This window comes from Coturnix japonica, chromosome 4, assembly GCF_054131305.1.
Source record: "Coturnix japonica strain WE chromosome 4, WE-NBRP24, whole genome shotgun sequence".
NCBI lineage: Eukaryota > Metazoa > Chordata > Aves > Galliformes > Phasianidae > Coturnix > Coturnix japonica.
The window spans coordinates 74,944,021-74,963,245 of NC_140666.1; the positions used below are offsets into that span (position 1 = coordinate 74,944,021).

At 43.8% G+C, this 19,225-nt stretch overlaps 1 protein-coding gene across 10 annotated transcripts; it reads left to right on the forward strand.

Annotated features, from left to right (window-relative positions):
- Positions 1-186: 186 nt before the first annotated feature.
- On the forward strand, positions 187-18,987 carry LGI2 (leucine rich repeat LGI family member 2). 10 transcript variants are annotated; one of them, XR_014945477.1, is made up of 10 exons: positions 1,453-1,696; positions 1,808-1,879; positions 4,988-5,059; positions 8,373-8,444; positions 8,979-9,050; positions 10,110-10,279; positions 10,808-10,932; positions 13,832-13,996; positions 15,717-15,812; positions 16,599-18,987. XR_014945477.1 is itself a non-coding variant. In XM_085545619.1 (9 exons), exons 7-9 carry the CDS (start codon positions 10,174-10,176, stop codon positions 17,414-17,416), a joined length of 1,089 nt encoding a protein of 362 aa, XP_085401745.1. In that variant the 5' UTR covers positions 1,505-1,696; positions 1,808-1,879; positions 4,988-5,059; positions 5,748-5,843; positions 8,373-8,444; positions 8,979-9,050; positions 10,110-10,173; the 3' UTR covers positions 17,417-18,987. The 10 variants fall into 10 exon arrangements, 6 of the variants coding, with proteins under 6 accessions (XP_015718159.1, XP_085401744.1, XP_015718158.1 ...); XR_014945476.1 differs by lacking the exon at positions 15,717-15,812; XR_014945474.1 differs by lacking the exons at positions 10,808-10,932; positions 15,717-15,812 and adding an exon at positions 16,358-16,482 and having other exon boundaries at positions 1,455-1,696; positions 16,599-16,758.
- The last annotated feature ends 238 nt before the right edge of the window (positions 18,988-19,225 follow it).

Below are 19,225 nucleotides of genomic sequence, written 5' to 3' on the forward strand. Positions count from 1 at the left end.
ATAAGAAGGATGAATTTGGCTTTCATTTACAAGTCTAATTTAGCATTTTTGTTACTGAGTTCAAGGTGGATTGAGAAAAAGGCAAGTTCCTAGTTCATTTTTTGGGGGTAGTGGTCAAACAGCGACTGAAATCTGGTCATCATGTAAAGGTACTAATCTCTACCATCCTATTCTTCTTTTGTCCAGCACCATTAATAAATGACACTTCTGTTACTTCATTGTCTGCTCACATCTGAGTCTGTCTGCCAGAACCTCTGGGAAACTACTGGTAACTTTTGAATGTTCTTCAACAAGGACAGAGGACACAGAGCTCCTGAGCTCCCACCAACAACTGTGGGAAGAAGAGATGCCATCAGTCCCAGCTGAGGGACAGGCAATGAGCAAGAACCCTGCTGCCCACCCAGGTATGAAGGCAGGATGTGGCGAGCTACAGTTCTTTTTGCTACCTGGGACACTTTTAAAACAGTTTATGAAAACATACTTTGTAGTGCTGCATTTCAGCAAAGAAAAATGCTTTTGTGCTTCTTTAAAAGCCAACTGCAGGAGCGTACCAGGTGCGTGATCTGGAACAGAAACCTGCAGAAGGCAAAAGCAAAGGACATTTAATCCTGACCAAGCAGAGCAAACATTTGGTACGAAACCTGGAGAATATTCAAGAGAATAATAATGTGCTCCGCATGTTGCTGTGCATCTCCTCTAGCAGTTGGACCCCAAAAAGGTCACATCAGCCACGAGTGAAGAACGAAAGGAAAACACTCAGCAAGATGAATATTGCTCAGAGCATTAATTTCCCCATACTTCCTCCACAGCAGGGTCGTAAGCAATTAAGAGTCCTCATAGCAGGAGCACTTTTCCTGACATACTTTGCTCTTAGTCAAGTTTTTTCAGATCTCTTACTTTGGCCAGGTGGTCAATGTGTGATCCAACAAAACTCACTGCCCTTTGCCAGTTAACCTAGAAATTCTATCTTCTCTGACAGAGGGTTGGAATCTTTCTATCCTTTTATACTTCTTGCTTTGTACGAGGTGAGCCTCGCTGGGGGTCAGTCCCAGGTAATTAGTGATAGGAGATGTAATAGCTCTAAGCTGCGCCAGGGGTGGTTCACGTTGGGTATTAGGAAAGATTTCTTCTTAGAAGGAGTAGGTGGGCACTGGAGCCGCTGCCCAGGGAGGTGGTGGAGTCACCATCAAGAACCTTGGAGCTGTGGCACTGAGGGATGAGATTTAGGATGTGGTGATGATGGGCTGACAGCTGGACTAGATGATTCTGGACTGAATGATTCTGTGATTCTTCTATGACTGTATGAGCAGCTTCCTGCCCCCTGCCCAGCACCAGCAAAAGGATTCACATTGGTGTTACACTCGATAAAGGGACTGAAAAGCAGGAACGACGGACTCGTTGTTTTCCACCCCACACACGCTGGGGAGGCGGGCCCGCATCGCGGGGCGGCGCCGCGCTGATGTCAGGTGTCGGGAGGCGGCGGCGGGCGGCCGGCGGGCAACGGCGGGGCGGGCATGGCGGGCCCGCTGCGGCTCCTGGCGCTCTGGGCCGCCGCGATGCTGCTGCCGCCGCCGCCCGCCGCCCCGCGGAGGCCGCCGCCGCGCTGTGCGCCGCCCTGCAGCTGCTGGAGGGAGTCGGCGCTGTGCGTGGGGGCGGCCGGGGCGCCGCGCAGCCTGCCCGCAGGGCTCGGATCGCTGTGAGTCTGGGTCTGAGGGGAGGGGGGGGGACGCGGAGCCGGCGCTGCCGCTCGCCGTGACGCCGGGCTGGGGCTGCTCGATCAGCCGCGCTTCTTCTTTCCCTCCGGCAGGAGCCTCGTGAACGGGACCTTCTCCGAAGTCAAGGACAGGATGTTCTCCCACTTGCCCTCCCTGCAGCTGCTGTAAGTATCGCGCCGAAGCATTTCGTTAGCTCTGCTCGCCGCTCCCCCGTGTACTTAAGGGCGCACCTTTAGGAGGAGCAGCAGTGGGTACCATGTACCTCGATGGTGCAGCCGCTGCTTCGTGACCCAGAGGTGAATCTTCTTTATTGCCACAGCATCGAACCAGCTCATAAAACGTGTCGTTATGTGCAAGAGGAGAAGAACTGTTGTCTGATGTCCTAAATTCCACTTGGAGGTTCAGTTTTAAGGGGCAGCGTTTCCCCCAGGAGCCCCATGAGCGCCGTCCCTCAGCTCGGGTTGTGCCGGTGAGCCCAGTTTGGTGCCGGTGGCTCTGGGTCCCTTCGGGTGCAGCCCCAATTTATGGCTGTCAGGTCAGGTAGGCACCTGGCCCCTCCAGTGCCTCCCAGCGCCCCTTGGTGACCATGGGTCAACCCCTTGGTTGTACCCACACTGCGCCTGCAGCTCAAGCAGTGTGCCTGATGGGCCTTAATTCAGCCATCCTGGAGGTAGGAGCAGGGCAGCACAGAGATATGGGTTTGTACAAGCTGCACCTGTCTTGGTACACGTCACCCTGAAGTGACTGGGTTACTCTGAGGAAGAGTACAGCAAGATGATGCATGGCCTGCTGGAAATGGAGGCTGAGTGCTTGCCACAGAGAAATCAGTTAAAACTGGTCATGGCAAGAGGCAATCCCAAAGGGCATCTGGTAGTGGGGTGCCCTGCTGCTCCTGCACCCCCTCACCTCATCCCACAGAGTCTGGCTCACCATCCAGGGAGGGGGACGTCACCTTGCTGAAGACAGTGGGGAGAGGTGGGTGAGGTGAAGCATGGAGGCCTGCAGGGCTGGGATCGCTTCCTTGTGTGCGGCATTGGTGAGGCCACAACTCAAGTGCTGTGGTCAGTCTTGGACCACTCGCTACAAAGAGGATGTTTGGTTGCTGAGATGTGGGATGTGGGTTAACGATGGAACTCCGTAGGTCGGGTTAATGGTTGGACTTGGTGATCTTGAGCGTCTTTTCCAACCTAGATGACTGTATGATTGTAAGGCCTGAGGATCTGAGTCTTCACAGGTTCTGGCTCAGCTTTGGCCGGGTACCTTGAAGATATTTACTTCCATTAGCACCAGGCAGTGGAGATGAGATGGTTGGTCAGCTTTGGGTTTTAGGGTGAGAGGAGACAGTAGGCAAGAGCAAATAGAGCAATTAACCACGTCCTTTCTAAACAGAGTTATTCCAGTGTATGCTAATAGGAAAATGGCTATTACTGTTGTGCTAAGTACATGGAGCATCCTATAACCTTTCTCACATGGAGAACTTACCTGGGAAAGGAAAGGCTGGTGACTCCCAGCCCCCTTTTGGTTGAAAGCAAGGATTAGGACTAAAAGCATAGCATTCCTACTGTGCCTTCTCTGATCTCCTCAGAGCAATAGGGTGTTTCAGCATGACCAAAGTCCCAAACCAAAGCTTTAGGGGAGATCAGGACCAGCACAGAGGACAGGAAGACTTTGCTGGAAACAGCAGGACCTGTGCTGTGTGGGATGGAAAGAGATGAACCTGACAGTGGTTTGGGAAAAATGGTGGGTACGAAATGGGAGATGGGGAATCTGTTTTGGTTTGGTAGCAGAGCGGGGGAAGAAGAGCAGACGAAGGTTACTCCTTCTCATTAGGTGTGGTGGATTTCCAGCATTGGGCTAACAGGGGGAGGGGCAGCTGGAGAAAGGCAGAAGTTGCCCTTTTCATTTCTGTTGCAGTGCAGCGGGATTGTAACCACTTCTGTCATCATCCCAGCCCCTGACAAATTGTGTTGGTCAGTGTAATTTGGGAGTTTGTCCTTCAAACAGGAGAAAAGGAACGATTAAATGATGAAAGATTAAACACTGTGTGGAGCACTGTTGTATGTCAGGATCGCATCTTCAGTCACAGCAGCCGTGATGAAGCAGTAATGCAATGATTTCCTTTGGATTGCAGCCTGAATCTTGCTTAGATTTGTACAGAATAATTTAAGGAGCATTTGTCTGGTATTAACATAACAGCCCGGGATCACAGGGAAAGTTTGCATTCTGTGTTCATTAGTCTTAGAAATTAATTACAGTAAAATGCCTCAAACCATACAGAGGGAGGATGAATAAGTTACTATAGTAAAGCAATTAGTGCAGACATGTTCACTCATAGCTGAAAACTCAGAAGTTTTACTAAAAATGATTTATTGTGAGTAACATTTGGCTTTTAGACTGGGAGAAAAGTTTTGCTGTTTCTTCAAATGAGATCTCTATCTGTGCCTGGACTATAGACGTTGGAGGTGGCCTTCCTCCGTGCTCTCATACAGCAGAGGAGGAGCTTTGCTGGCTAAGCTTTTTTGTAGCTTCCTTCTCCATAACCTCTCTGTCCTGGCTCAGGTGACAACTGCTCGATGCAGCTCTACCACATTTTGACCCTGAAGTTAAGGAGGCAATGCAGCACCAGGAGCCCTTCTCCTTGGTGCATGCAGACACAGAGTTATGCTTTTAGAGACAGGCTTTCTATGTCTGGCCATTCAGGCATGTCTCTGTTTGCAGCTGACAGTGGGGTGGTGCATAATGGGTGCTTTCCTCCCATACTGCAGGTCAGGCTTGGGGCAAGTGCCCTTTTAAGCTCAAAACAGGTGAGCCCCAACCCACCAGGTCTGCATGAATAAAAGCTGATGCTTGTACAAAAGGACTCACCACTTCTCAAAGCTTGGGAGTAACGCTGAGATGGTCTCTGGAAAATATTTTCACCATGGCTTGAGAGTTGTGGGCACCTGGGATCCACACACAGCAGACTTACCCTGAAGGGACAGCTTGTCCTACTTAGGGGACAAAGCAATCTAGGGCTAGGCTGTATTTAGCCAAGGTGAATGGTACAGCGAACATATTTCCTGGGGAGTGGTGGACTTTAACTAGCACCGCATTACGCCTTTGATTTTTGCTTTTTATAGACCATTCCACAATATTTTATGTGTGCTGCATTGGTGGGGCAATATGGGCTTGAGTCAGTAAGATGGGTTTGGTCACGGTCAATAAACACAACTGGCATAATCCAGTGTGTCAACTTTTAATGTGCTTTCCCATTGCCTGCTCTCTGTTTTCAGCTTGCTGAACTCGAACTCCTTTACTGTTATACGAGATGATGCCTTCGCTGGTCTCTTCCATCTAGAATACCTGTAAGTTTGGTATTGCTTGTATTCCCCTGACTGTTATAAATCAAGGTGTTTTGATAAGTTACCAAGGCTCCTGCTGTGGAACCTTAGTCCTAACTGCGATTACCAGAAGCCGGGGAGATGAAGGATTGATGTTCCATTTCTGTGCAAATGTCCTTTATGGTTGCTCACCGTTTTTCAGAGGTTGCAGTGGATTTTTAGTATATGCTGTGAGTGCAAGATGGCTCTGTGTAATTACAGTACAGTGAAAAAGCGTTGCTGAGCGAGAGCTTGTCCCGGCTTCACAAAACAGTGCCATCACTTTCAAGGAGTTTGGATCTGAGAAGAGGCAGTGAAGCCTCCCATGGCCTGCTGACAGCCTGAGGAGGAGCTGCAGGCTGTCGGTGTACTGCCCGGAACAGCCCTCATTACCGTACTGGTCCTCTTTCCCCAACTTTCCTCTTCAACTTTGTCTTTGTTCTGACATTCCATTTAATGCCCGTGGCATTCATTTTTTTTTTTTTTTAATATTATAAATAATTACGAATATATGAATATATTAATATATATTTCATATAATATAAATTATTGTAATTATTTACATTATTATTTACATTTATTTAACTTTCCTTTTCTGAACTTAGTTCACTTCTCCGTTGATTTTTGCGTTATCTTCATTTCCCGATCTTTTTTTTTTGTTTTCTTTTTTTAGGTCACCCTTTTTTCTTTTAAAAATGTAATAGCCCCGGTACCAGGTTGTTCATACTCCAAAGGACTGCCATTTCTCTGTGTTACCGGACATGAGCTGGTATGTTCTAAACTCTCAATATGATCTGAAAGAAAGTTCGTCTTTCCACCCACCTTTCTGTGCTGAAAGGTCGCTGTGGAAAACATTTGCCTTTGTCTAAAGGAAGACCAATGCTCATAAAACTGACTCTTGCTAAAGTCCTTCAGGTAAGTAGGATGAAGTCGGGGTGCACTGAGGACTGATGGTCTGATACAGGAGAAGCAGCCAACAGTAGAATTAGAAGACCAAGAAATAGAGGTTAATTGTATGTGGCACATGTTGGAACCCACGATTCAGCTACGTCTAGATTTTTGAGTGATCTAATCGTTCTCTTTTCCATGTGTCTACAGGAAAAAAAGTAATTTGCAGAATGCTGGTAAAAAGGAGAAAAAAAAAGCCATACAAATATTTTTATGTTGTTTCAGTGATGACTTGCTTAGGCTTTGAAGTGCTGATGAGTCTGAAATGGAGCCTTGCCACAACAACATGCACTACAATAGCTGTGGCACTGGTATTTGTGGCCAGACCTCTGTTTGAAAGAAGAGATCTCTGTTCCTCCTCATCTCATTTAAGGGGCAATTTCCATCCCTGGCTGCTAATTGCAAACCAGGGAACAGAATTAAGACTGGTAAAGCCTTGGAGATTCAATTTCTTTTAGTAACAGATGACTAACTGGTCTCAGTTAATGCTTGTGGTCATCCTCCCTGCTGAGACCCCAGGGCACTCCCAGCAAATCTCACCTCTGCCTTTTGGGAACTGAACATGAGTGAGTGGCCTTTCCTTTCCCTTTCCTTTCTTTTTTGTTCTCCTTTCTTTTTTTCTTTTTCCCAGCTGTGCAGATGGTAACACCATTACAATTGTACTAACTCATGTCTCTCAGTTACCAATGATCAGACCTTACAGAGAAGAAGACACTGCTGATGAACATGATCAAGGTTCTTTGTGTACCGAGCAGTTTCCAAAGGAAGAGCAGCAGGGAAGCACCCGCAGCAGATACCTGTGTATCCCTTAGCAGGAGCGGCTCTTGTGCTGTGTCACACTGTACTCACAAAACTGATGATGGTATTTCATGCGCCTTTAAATCTACCCGGCTACGTTTGCAGAGTCTGGATTAAAAAAAAAGTCTGATAAATATGGGAGCTTCGCTGGCATTCCCAGGGTAGCAGCCCTTTGAGACTGGGTTTGGTCACAAAGGAATCCAGCAAATCTACTGAGTCCCTGCCCAAATTTCCACCAACTTGTTGCACTGTGTTCAGAGCTTATTTGCACTGTCTGGCAAGCTGGTGGTGTATTGGGTGCTGTGTCAGGGAGCACTTCGGCTTTGTGCTCTGTGGAGTGAATTCATGTCTCCAGGCTGCCTTGTAACTCGGTATGGTTGACCCATAACTGACACCCTACATTCATATGCAGTACTTCATCGTCTGCATCCTTTGCATGCAGTGAGAATACTGGTCAACTCATAAAGGATTTTGGCTCTGTTTAAACAGAGCTTTTGTCTGCATTCCACTGGGGGCTGCAGCCCCTTCTTGACTCTCTCAAGAAATGACCTTGGCTCATAGCGTTTTTCCCCTGTCTTCCTGGATAGCAAACAAGGACCTGTAAAGGGAAGGAGATACTCTTGTCTCATAAACTGTTTCTGAAGTCAGTACGCAGCTTTCTTTGTCCAGATACAGCTGTACCATGCAATATCTTGATGGCCATCTGGCTACAGCCGCTTTGCAGAACTGATGGTGTATTTATGGATGTGTCCCCAAGAGCTCTAGGTGCAGGATGCTCAAATGTCAGCTCTTTCTTTAAATGCTGACATGCAGTCAGGATGAGCAGCATGCTCCTGCAACTGATACGTGGCTATCAGTTCCCCCAGCACACGGAGCCATGACTTGTGTGCGTTAAGGAGCCCTGCAGAGGTGATGCCCTGGCTGGAGAGCATTAGAACGTGGCAGCAAGAAGACACAAGACTTTCAGCAGCGGTCTTCCACATTGGCAGAATTTGGGCAATATGCCAGTATATTGCTGTGGTTCACGTGACAGCAGTGACTGCAGCGGAGAGCCTTCTGGTTCTGTGGGTGTGGAGGTGGCACTGCAAATGCAGCCCTCTGGATGTGGGCACCATTCCTTCAGGCACGAGCTCCCAAGCAGTGCCCATCTGCAGCCTGCAGAACCCTGGCACCTCCATGCTGCCCTGTTATTTCAGAGTTTAGGTTGTTGTTGAGGAAGGCAGGACTTGAGCTTTTACGTCCATCTCAGAAGTCTCTCTACCCAAGTCTTTCCTCATACAACACGTTCCATGAGAATTAAACAACAAATGAATAATGTTTCTTTTGCTTGCTCGCTTTGTTTCTCTGCTACTGCATATTTGTGTCACTTGCTCTCCCTTTTGTGCCACCCGCTTCACTTCTTGCAGTACTCCAGAGGACAGGTGACAAGGCAGTGTGACCAACTCCACTGTGACTTCCCCCTGTCTATGTCTGAAGGGGCTACACAGGAGCCTGCAGAGTTTGGCGGACATAGGCTTAAAGCACTGAAGTACTTTTTTTTTTCCCCGCTCAGATTCATTGAAGGAAACAAAATAGAAACCATATCGAGAAATGCATTTCGTGGCCTTCGAGACCTGACCCACCTGTAAGTTATTTAACACTTAATAATTTGTACTGGAGCACAACTCTTGCAGATAGATGGTTTTCAAGCCAACACCTCTGACTGTTGGTAATGTGCCTTCCATGAATTAAACAGTGGCCTTTAAAAAATGCCTGCTCAGGCAGCACTCGGCACATCCAGCTGCCTGTGCATGCTCACAGGTGGCGTTGGGGTGCAGCCCTTGCCTGTGGGTGCTGCCAGTGGTGCCGCTGCGGTATTATGTACTTGTAGTTAACATTCCTCTTTCTCTCCAGCATGTTCAGTCATTGCTCTCTGTTAGATTTCACCCAATAAAACAGCGTTATATGTTTTACTTTTGCGTCAGCTTCATTTTCTTCGAGGAATCACCATTCTTAAATAGGTATAATGAATGTGTGCATGTTCCTGGTAGTTATTAGCAATGCTGGTGACTGGACAGTATCCCATAATTAACATTTTGTAGGTGAGTTGAGACTTAGCAGGAGCCAACAAGGTGATAGAACAGATGATGTAACAATGATATTAAACTTTCTTTTCTAGTTCTTTGGCCAATAACCATCTGAAAACTCTGCCAAGGGATGTCTTCAGTGATTTAGATTCTCTAATTGAACTGTAAGTAATGAAAATATTTCTGTTGACCTCCTGCTACTGTCACTCTGTTGCTCTGTGGTTTAAGTTCTGCATTTGCGTGGTGCTGTGTGTGATATCTGCACATAAAATAAATGTGCACTTTGTTGTTCTATGTTTCTCATTTTAATATTATTTACTTGATGGACTTCACCAAAATGACTGCTGTTCTCAAGTCACTGTTGCTTCTCATGATGCTGTATACAGCTTGCATTGCTGTACTTCTTTCTGATGTTCTGCATATTCTTTTAGCCAAGCAGACAATTAATTTTACAACAGCAGTTTCTCTGAATAGTTTTTCCTGTTGCTGTTGCAAGTATTCTGTGAGATTATTTTAGTCAGAGGCATTAATTTACAAATGTACTTCTCCTGTTTTGTGCAGTTGTAGCATCTTGCTGTCTTATTGCCAGTGTTTTCACATACAGCTGAGCTCCTAGTCTGCTTCCCTTGTTTTTTGCCTGGCTCTCTTAACTAAAGATTGTGAGCCACAAGAATTGCCATAGGATCGAAGACCAGGCATGTTAGAAGGGGAGAGGTTAAGCTGACTAGACTCCACATCAGGAATGACTCTAAAAATACCAGCCTTACATCTGTGTTTCAGTATAACACAGAAATTTTACCAGCACGACCACCCTGCTCACCAAGGGTGCCTGGGTAGTTGAGTGAAGGAATGGGATTTGTCTGTGTCAGCAGTAGATGATGGGATGCAGACTTGTAGCAGACAAGCACTCTATGAAGATTTATTATGCTATAGTCCTAATCCGATGAAAACTTACAAACGGGAGTGACTTTACATGAATCACGGTGCTTCTGTTACTAGCCTTATGCCTGGCCTTATTTCCTAGGCTGAAACTGTTTTCCCAGGGTGAACACTTCAGTGAAGGAGCGTAGATATTAAGAACGCAATAAAAGTCTTTTCTCATTTCAAAACAATATCAAAATTACTCACACGTTTGAAGTTCGTTATGTCAAAGTGCTAACAGTTCTGTACATTCATATTGCTATCAACCTTTTCAAATATGTTTATTTCTGTGTGTTTTTTAGAGATTTAAGGGGAAATAAATTTGAGTGTGACTGCAAAGCCAAGTGGTTGTTTTTGTGGTTAAAGATGACAAATTCCACTGTTTCTGATGTCCTGTGTATTGGTCCAGCAGAATATCAGGATAAGAAGTTAAATGATGTGACAAGTTTTGATTATGAATGCACCACTACAGGTATTCAGAATATATATTTCTAAGCACACTACAAATGGTTAAATATCAGAGGTGTAGACTATGTTGTTTCACCTCCCTGAGCATGATATGGTGGGAGGAAGGGAGAAAAGGGTAACATACAAGGCACTGTGGAATACTAGAACTAGCATATAATTACTTTTTGAAGCCAAAGTACAGTTTTTACTTAGATTAAGTGATAATGGATGAAGAGTTGGGAATAACCATATTCTTAAAGGCTTGATTATGACTTGCTCATGACCTAATTTTCATCACAGTGCATTCTGTTGTCTGGAATAAGGCCATATAGTTATGTCAGATGAACTTCCTAAAATCTTTTTGCTGTACAGAAAGCAACGAAGAGAAGTTCAAATGATTTGGCTACATCTGCTATCTTTATTCAGTAGACCACAATTTAATGTCACCAAATATCACTGCCAGCTCTTCTTTATGGATCTGCATTAAATTGGAGATAAATGTCCAATAATATTCCAAGTACTGTCTTGTTTAGGATCTTGATTTTTATTTTAGGTAATGTAAAGCAAGCAGACTGAAGTGAAGAGACACTTGCATGTGGGTATGCTTATATTTCATGACCAAATAGCAGCAGTTGCCTGTATTTAAATGTAGTCACATCATACAGCTGAGAATACCAGGTATTGTTCTCATGTTTCATGTATATGATGTCAGCACTTTGCCTTTTCTTTTTCTATACAGTAATATCAGAGATTCTCAAGTTCTTTCCTCTGTCATCAAATCAGTCTTCAGCATTAAGAGACAGTAGTTTGTTACTGGTAATATAAAATGAAGTTTCAGGGTATGATCTGAAATCTAATTCAAGGGCAATATTTAAAGGGAAAGAGAATGGATTAAAAATTCAAAAATATGCCAGAAGATCAGCAGGGATAAAGAGTGATAATGTGCCACATAACAGTATGTCAAATGCAAGTGATCAGTGTAGCTTAGAACTGTGCCTAGGTTACTGTGTCTGTAAATCCACGGAGATACAGAAATAAGGTGTGAAAGTAAGCTGCGTTTCATTTCAGTCTAGTTTAAGAAATTGCACAACACTGACAGCATGGGAAAACAAGCCCTACCTTCCTGGTCCTCAGACCTAAATTTACCTCCCTATACTCTATCATTTTTTTGGTGTCTAGATAACTGACATCCAGATATGAACTGAAATAGCTACAGGCTAAATTCATCCATAAAGTTAGTCCCCTTGTCTGCTATAAATGAAATTTTACTGAGCATAAATGTAGCATTATGTGCTGTGGATTTTGCTGGGAAGCCAAGGTGTTATGTGGTGCATAGATTGTACAGCAAATGTTTTTATTCAAAGGCCACCTGTGCTCTAGCTGCAAGCATATGGATATAGCATACTCTTTACACAGTAAAGGATGTTTTCCAACCAGATGAGGACACTATGCCTAACCTGCTCGGCCTGGAAGTAGCCAGAAAGCTGGAGCTCAGATCTGTAGGGAAGGTGTGGAAGAAGTGGGGCTCAAGCATCCTTACAGAGCATTTGAGAGGGGATAGAATGGATACAGAAACGACCTGTAAGAGACTATCATATAGAGTATAAATGTAAGTCTTTGGGACTGTGTCATCTCAGACATCATCATTAAGAAAATCCAGAGGACAAAACTCTTGGTCGCTTACTGTGAAACCAATTGGCAATGTCAGTGACCTGCACTTCTTACTCTTGCAGTGTCTTTGCTATTTCTCACAGCTTGTATCTTGAAACAGGTTAATCCATTTCACTTTGTTGTTGTTTGTTTGTTTGTTTTTATTTCTCCCACAATGCAGGGGCACTGTGGTTTGGTTACAGGACCTTTGAGGGAATGGGTACTTGCTTTCAGGAGTCTTGAACACAGGCTTACCACTTCTGTTGCCTTCAAGGCCTAAATTTTTGGCAAACCTGATGTGTCAACATCTTTTAATGTGCGACTGTTCCATGTTAGTCTGGTATTTACAGCTTGGTTTATTGTTCTTTACTGATTATGTCTGATTTAGTTACCCATTTTTAGTCATCCACTGACATTAAGAGCCCTGTGACAGGTACAAGTAAAAATAGCAGTGTTAACACTGAATCATTTCTGAACGAGCAATGGATTTTAACTCACAGACTGGTCTGTTTTAATTTGCAGATCTCCTCAAAGTGCTTCAAATCTGTTGGGACGTATTTTTCAGTGTTAGAGCTATGCTTTTATCCCCATGAGATTTTAGAAATAGTTCAGCTTTCTGTGAGTTCATCTGCTCCTGTCTCATCCTTAATTACCTCTCACCATTTGTCACCTAATTCTACTTTCTGCAAAATTTGTTGTTGGTTTTTCCCAGTCTTTTTGCTTTTCCAGTGGGAATGAAGGTAACTTTCTTGTTTTCCTACATGCACTGCTGGATCAATCCCATGCTCTGTCTGTAGCAGTCCCTTAAAGAGTGGTGACTGTTGTTTCTGTTGCAGCTGTGGAATCTGTTCTGTTTGCGTGATGGTTGTCATCTGTCTTTGTTCCCCAGAAGTGTAACTCCCCAAGAGCAAAAGCTTTCTTGCGTGCAGAGACAAAGAGTTCTTCACAGAAAAATGAGTATTTCTTAACATGGCAGAATGAGGGACCAGAGTGAGGACTTGATTAGCATTTCACCAAAATCTGGCTTTTCAGTATAAACTCTGCTATATTAATTTCTTCTTCTGATAATGATGACTTTGCCCAGCTATCAGGCCAAGTATCAAATTTAGGGTTTTCTTGTTTTGCCCCAGGCTGGCTCTGTGTTAACACTGACATTAACATTAACATTGACTTAGCTCAATGTGAATTTCAGGACAAGATCTACAGGCACTTGGCTTTTGAGCAAAAATCTTGAACTTTGGGCTGGTCTTTACAGGTCGCTTCAACTCCTCAGTCTTAGTATTTAGTATAAGTTTTCCACTGGATAGTAATTTGAAGGTTGGTTGTATTTTATGCTTAAACTACTTTACAGTGCCCCATAAAACGCTACGTTAACTGAGATTTTGATTACACCATTTTATCTATGCTCTAGCCAAAATGGGGTTATCCCCAGGCAAACTTCAGATATTATTTCACTTTCTGCCTGGTTTAGCGTAACACAAATTGCTAGTGATTAAATTTGCATGTCTTAAGAAGTTATTGGACTTCAGCTGGAAGTTGCTGGCTCTCAGCTTGAAAGTGATTCTACCAAGGCCATTTGGCTTGATGGGAAAGCAACTTCCAGCTGTGGGGAAAGAGTCTTCTCTTTGACAGCATGTGACTGTTTGAATGTATCCTGATTTCAAGGATACCAGCCAGCCTAGCTGGAAAATCCAAATTCTGATATTATTTCCCTGTTTGATCTCCTTTACCGCTCTCTTTCCAGAGGACAGATTAAGGATGCTTAAAGCAAGAAGATGCTTTCCCCTGTTGCTGCATGCCTAACTGAGCACTGACACTTTCATTTTAGGCTTATATAGAATTTGCTGTTTGCTGTCTGTAATCAGCAACTACTTATTTTGTATTTTCAGCAGGAATGTATCCTAACTGTTGTAATGCATTTCTTTAGATTTCGTTGTTCACCAGATTTTGCCCTACCAGTCAGTGTCAGTGGATACATTCAACTCTAAAAACGATGTGTTCGTAGCCATTGCACAGCCCAGCATGGAGAACTGCATGGTGCTTGAGTGGGACCATATTGAAATGAATTTCAGGAGTTATGACAACATCACAGGTAATTAACGCTGGGATTCTAAATGTTGATGAACTATTGGCAGTTCACAAAGAGGGTGAGATTCATAGATGGAACCAGTTGGTTTTCATCCTACATCAGTGTTGAAATTAGCCAATAAAAGTGTGCAATATGTGGACATGAATGAGCAGAGCACCTTGTTCTTACATGCATGCTTAACCTTGCTGTAGCACACTCAATAGGCTTTTTTGGTCTGAACTTGTGAACTGTTCTGACGGCACAAATACTTCCTGTGAATGTAACGTGGTGGCCCAGCTCAGACACTTGCTGCCTGAATCACACTGTAGCTTAAAGGATAAGTTAAGGGGGCCCTTGCTGTTACCAAAGTGCATGCAAAATGAAACAAAAAAGATAAAAATATTCTACTGCACTTTGAAAGAAATAGGTCTGAAGGGTGGATCTAGACAGGCTGGGTTTATTTCACAGCTGAAGAGAACATAGGAGTATCAAAACCATGGCTGTTAATTTAGCAACTGTACTGTAAAGCTTCTGTGTCTACTTTCTATTTACTAAAATGCTGAATTTGCATGAATTTGGCCAGATTACTTACCAAATAAAAAGCCCATGTTGATGCTTTGTTACTTTCCAATGCTAACAACCATTCTGTTCCTAATGACACCAGCAGTACTGTACTGAGCTCAGTCACAGAACTGCGGAATGGCTGATATAGGAAGGGACACCTGTTTTGTCTGGTGCAGCTCCTTGCTCAAGTAGGGCTGCCTAAAGCATGCTGCCCAGGAGGAACTGTCTGCAGCAGGAACAGTCTTTAGAGCCTGGTTCTACACCATCCTCTTTCCCACTTATTTCAGCCTGTTGGTTCTGAAAACTTGAGGGCTAAATTTATCCATGGAGTATCCTTCCTTCTTTCCATTCCTTCCTTCCTTCCTGTTCTTTGCTTGGTATAACAGTTTATTTTTTTCACTTTCAAGTTTTGGAAGCAGAGTATACTGTATTCTCATCTGGTGTTCTGAGGTGTTTGCAAAGGAAGCAAGCACCAGCTTGTTCAGTTCAGCTGTGTGTGGCGCTTAGGAAACTTAACAACATTCTACTTCTGTGTCAGGAAGTTTTGGAAGTGAAAAAAATTGCATCTTTAGGTTTTCATTGTGTTTTTGTAGATGAGGGGAAAATAAGTAGCAGTGAATTTAATTAAGAAGTAGATGGGCTGAAGGTAGCTAGCAGAGCTCCAGAAGAGCTCTGGAAATGAAGTCATTTCCAAGGTTCATCTTGCTGTGAATGACATAGTTAGGAGACACGTTTCCTCAGGACCTTTTCCCTACCTGCCATACCCAGAACTTGTGTCAAGACTCATTTCTCACGTGACTGTCCTGTATTCTTGGGAGGCCCCAGATAAAGCTCTGGACTCTGAAGTGAAAGTGAGCTGGAAAGCTCAGTCGTTCAAAGAGCCTTTTGTGGAGCCTAAAGAGCATTTGCAGGGCTCAGGAACAAGCTATCCACTCTGTGGGCAGTTTTGCTACTAGCTGAACGCTAGTCTGAATTTAGCCCTTTACAGTGTGGGCTCATGGGCCTAAACCAGTTGTTGAGATTGCATTTATACTCAACACGTAGAGAAATAGATGTTGCTATCCTCTCCTAAAGGAGATATCTACAGGCTAGGTAAAATCCTTTGCTAGAGTGTTCTTTGGCTAAATTAGACCAGAGAGAGCCTGGATGATCAGCTCAAATGTTCCTCTCTACACTGCAGATATCTTACGGTATTCAAGATGAATCCTACCCCTCCAGCATTATTGGCTCTGGAAGGATGATAATTCATCACAGACCAGCTGTGGAGCAGCAATGGGTAGGGGTCAGCTACTGTGTCAACATGAGTCTGTTAGAATGACTGCAGCAGACTGAGTACAGAGGAGTCTGTGTAGATGTGGTTCTACTTAAATTGTGTTTCAGTGAAGACTTCTTTAGATGCAACAGATCCTTTCATACAGAGTTTGGTGTAGATTTTGTCTAGTGACTCGAGATTATAATACTGTTCATAACCACAGTAGTCCTAAATATTCTGAGTTTAACATAATCTAAAATTTCAGGAATACTTAAATACTTAATGAACAACAAGGTTAGATTTATCTTGTTTTATCTTCTTCATTTCGCTGCCAGGCTATATCCACAGTGTTTCTGCTTACAGAAGCAAAAAGTCGGCTGTGACACTTCAACCAGGAAAAAGAGAGTGTATTTCATTTCTCTATATATATAAACTGGAAATACAGATATCCTGTGAATAAAAGAGTTTCAGGTTCTTGCTGGATCAAGGGACAACTCATGTTCTTTTGAGTGATGAAAACTGGATCAAATAATTGTTTTGGATAATGTGGTAATAATTGTTTTGGACAGAGAAAGAAAGAGTATTTTGGATAAAGAGGAACTTGCAGACCTTGAGGGGTGTGATTTGAAGTCATCTGTCCAGTGATTGGAGAGGAGGAAGCAAGAAAAGAAGCTCTGATCGAGCATAGCAAAAGGTGGATTATGAGATGAAGATTTAGAAGGGTGGAGGGTGATAGAGTGATGTCTCTGTGGTTTAAAGGGTGCTTTGAACTGTGCTAACATATGTGCTTTTCTTTTCTTTGGTTGTTAGGTCAGTCCATAGTGGGATGCAAAGCCATTCTTGTTGGTGACCAAGTCTTTGTGGTGGTGGCACAGCTCTTTGGTGGCTCACACATTTACAAGTATGATGAGAGCTGGACAAAGTTTGTCAAATTCCAGGATATTGAAGTATCTCGCATTTCCAAGCCAAATGATATAGAGCTTTTTGAGATAGACAGTGAAATGTTCTTTGTCATAGCAGATAGCTCCAAAGCGGGTTTGTCAACAGTGTACAAGTGGAATAACAAAGGATTTTACTCATATCAGTCCCTTCACGAGTGGTTCAGGGACACCGATGCTGAGTTTCTTGATATAGATGGGAAATCACATTTGATCCTCTCTAGCCGCTCACAGGTTCCCATTATACTCCAGTGGAACAAAGCTTCAAAGAAGTTTGTCCCGCACGGTGAAATCCCCAACATGGAAGATGTTCTGGCTGTGAAGAGTTTCAGGATGCAAAACAACCTGTACATAACGCTCACAAGATTCATTGGGGACTCCAGAGTTATGAAATGGAATAGCAAACAGTTTGTGGAGATCCAGGCTCTTCCATCCCGAGGAGCCATGACGCTGCAGCCCTTCTCCTTTAAGAATAATTACTACCTAGCCCTGGGAAGTGACTATACCTTCTCCCAGATATACCAATGGGATGATGAAAAAAAGCTCTTTAGGCTGTTTAAAGAAATCTACGTGCAAGCGCCACGTTCTTTCACAGCTGTGTCAACGGATCGAAGAGATTTTTTCTTTGCCTCTAGTTTTAAAGGAAACACACAAATATTTGAACATATCATCATTGACTTGAGTTTATGAAGAGCTGCTGGAATGAAATTCCTGTAGAGTGACATTTATATACGAGCAAAACAGGGACCTTTCCAAGAACAGGGTGCACCTATGGATTATGTTGACATTTTCTGAACTTTTAAAACTTGCATATTAATCAGGGAGTGCGTTTGCTTGATTACTGCATGACACGTCTGTTTTATCTCTTTCAAAGACACTTTGCAACCTGCAGCCATTCAGAGGAGAGTGCAGTGTGTTAGGATCCATTCTGATATCTCAGAGAATGGTCTGAATTCTACCCAGGAAGATTGAGCATTGCATGGAGAAAGGGACAAGGAAGCCGTAGCATTCCTGTGCCAAAGCACAAGAAATGCTTTTGAGTCTTCAGCTAACATCCCAGTAAAGGTTTCAAGATTAGAGGCAGTTCTTTATGGTTGCTGATGAATTGTAAAAGCTTGAGCTCTGTTCTCAAAGTCTGTGTCTATTTGTGTTTCTAACAAGACCAGGAGGTTTTAACTCTCTGCAGATTAAACGGAAAGTCAAAATCTGTTACTATCTTTCTTTGTTTAATCACTGATTCAGCAACAAATTGTGCGTAGCAAATAGCTCAGCCCAGAGTACGTGGGTGGCCAGGAAATAAAGGCATGTCGCTTCCAGACTGTGTGATCTTAACAAGTTAATATGGACAGAAAGTAACAGAGGTCTGGTTGGTGTCATGAATGAAAAGACTGCAGATTGAGTCCACTTTGTGTCCTAATAGGCATTCCAGAATGACCTAATTCACTCTCTTCTTGATGGTCCCAGTAGATTCTGGGGTGCATTAGCAAGAAAATTAGTTGACTTATTCTTCCATGAGGCACAGCTTAAACTGAGTCTGTAACATACGTTCACGTTCGCCGTGCTGCAGCTCGTCTCTACACAGTGAGATGATTTATTCTCCAGAGCTCTTCCTCCAGCGCAGCTCACAAGCAATAAGTTCAAGTTTCATTCATCACAAGCTGTATCTGGGGAGTCCTCCTGGCTGAGCACCAGGTATGACTTCAATATCACCAAATCTTTTGAAACCAAATTAGCCAGAGCCGTTCCAAGCTAGAGTGTTTTCTGCCTCCAAGATGAAGTTTCCTCTTGGTGACTCCAGGCTTTTGCCGGGTTGCCACGCTGCTGAAGGTCTTGCAGGTTAAACAGTTGGATATGAACAGACCTTTTCTTTTTTCCATGTGATGCTTCTTTATGTTCTCATGTTATGTAGCTTACCAAGTTATTTTCTCATGAATTTTGCTGCTGCATTTCTGCCTTGGAGACTTGGTGCAAAGGAAGCAGAGCAAACAAAGCTGTTGTTTGTTCTTCCATCTTTGGGAGCATCTCACCATCTCTGCTGTGTGAGTTTGACGTTTTTGCCTTGGACATGAAACGTGGCTTATTACCAAAAACAGAGATGTTCTCACAGGTTTTCCCACATCCATGTTGAAAAGTGCTGCGGATGAGGATTGTGCCGAAGGGCTCCCACGAGAAGTCACAACCCAGCAGTGACCTGGGATATCACAGCCTTCTCCAAGTTTTGCCTTGCTGCTGTGAAATAAAGTGTTATTACTGGCCTGTCAGAGATAGAATTCCTGTTGTTCTGTTTTTAAGTTACACGTTAATTTCTTCCTGTACGGTTCCTCGTTCTGGTTAAATTTTTAATTCCATGGGCAGCTTTGCCCATACAACCTCCAAAGCACTGATGGGTGCTCTGCACTCCGAGTTGTATCAGTACCTAGCAACAAGACGGTTCACATGTACAAAACTTCTTACCATATCCCTCATTAGCTTTTAGAAGCCTCTCTTCATGCAGCCAGT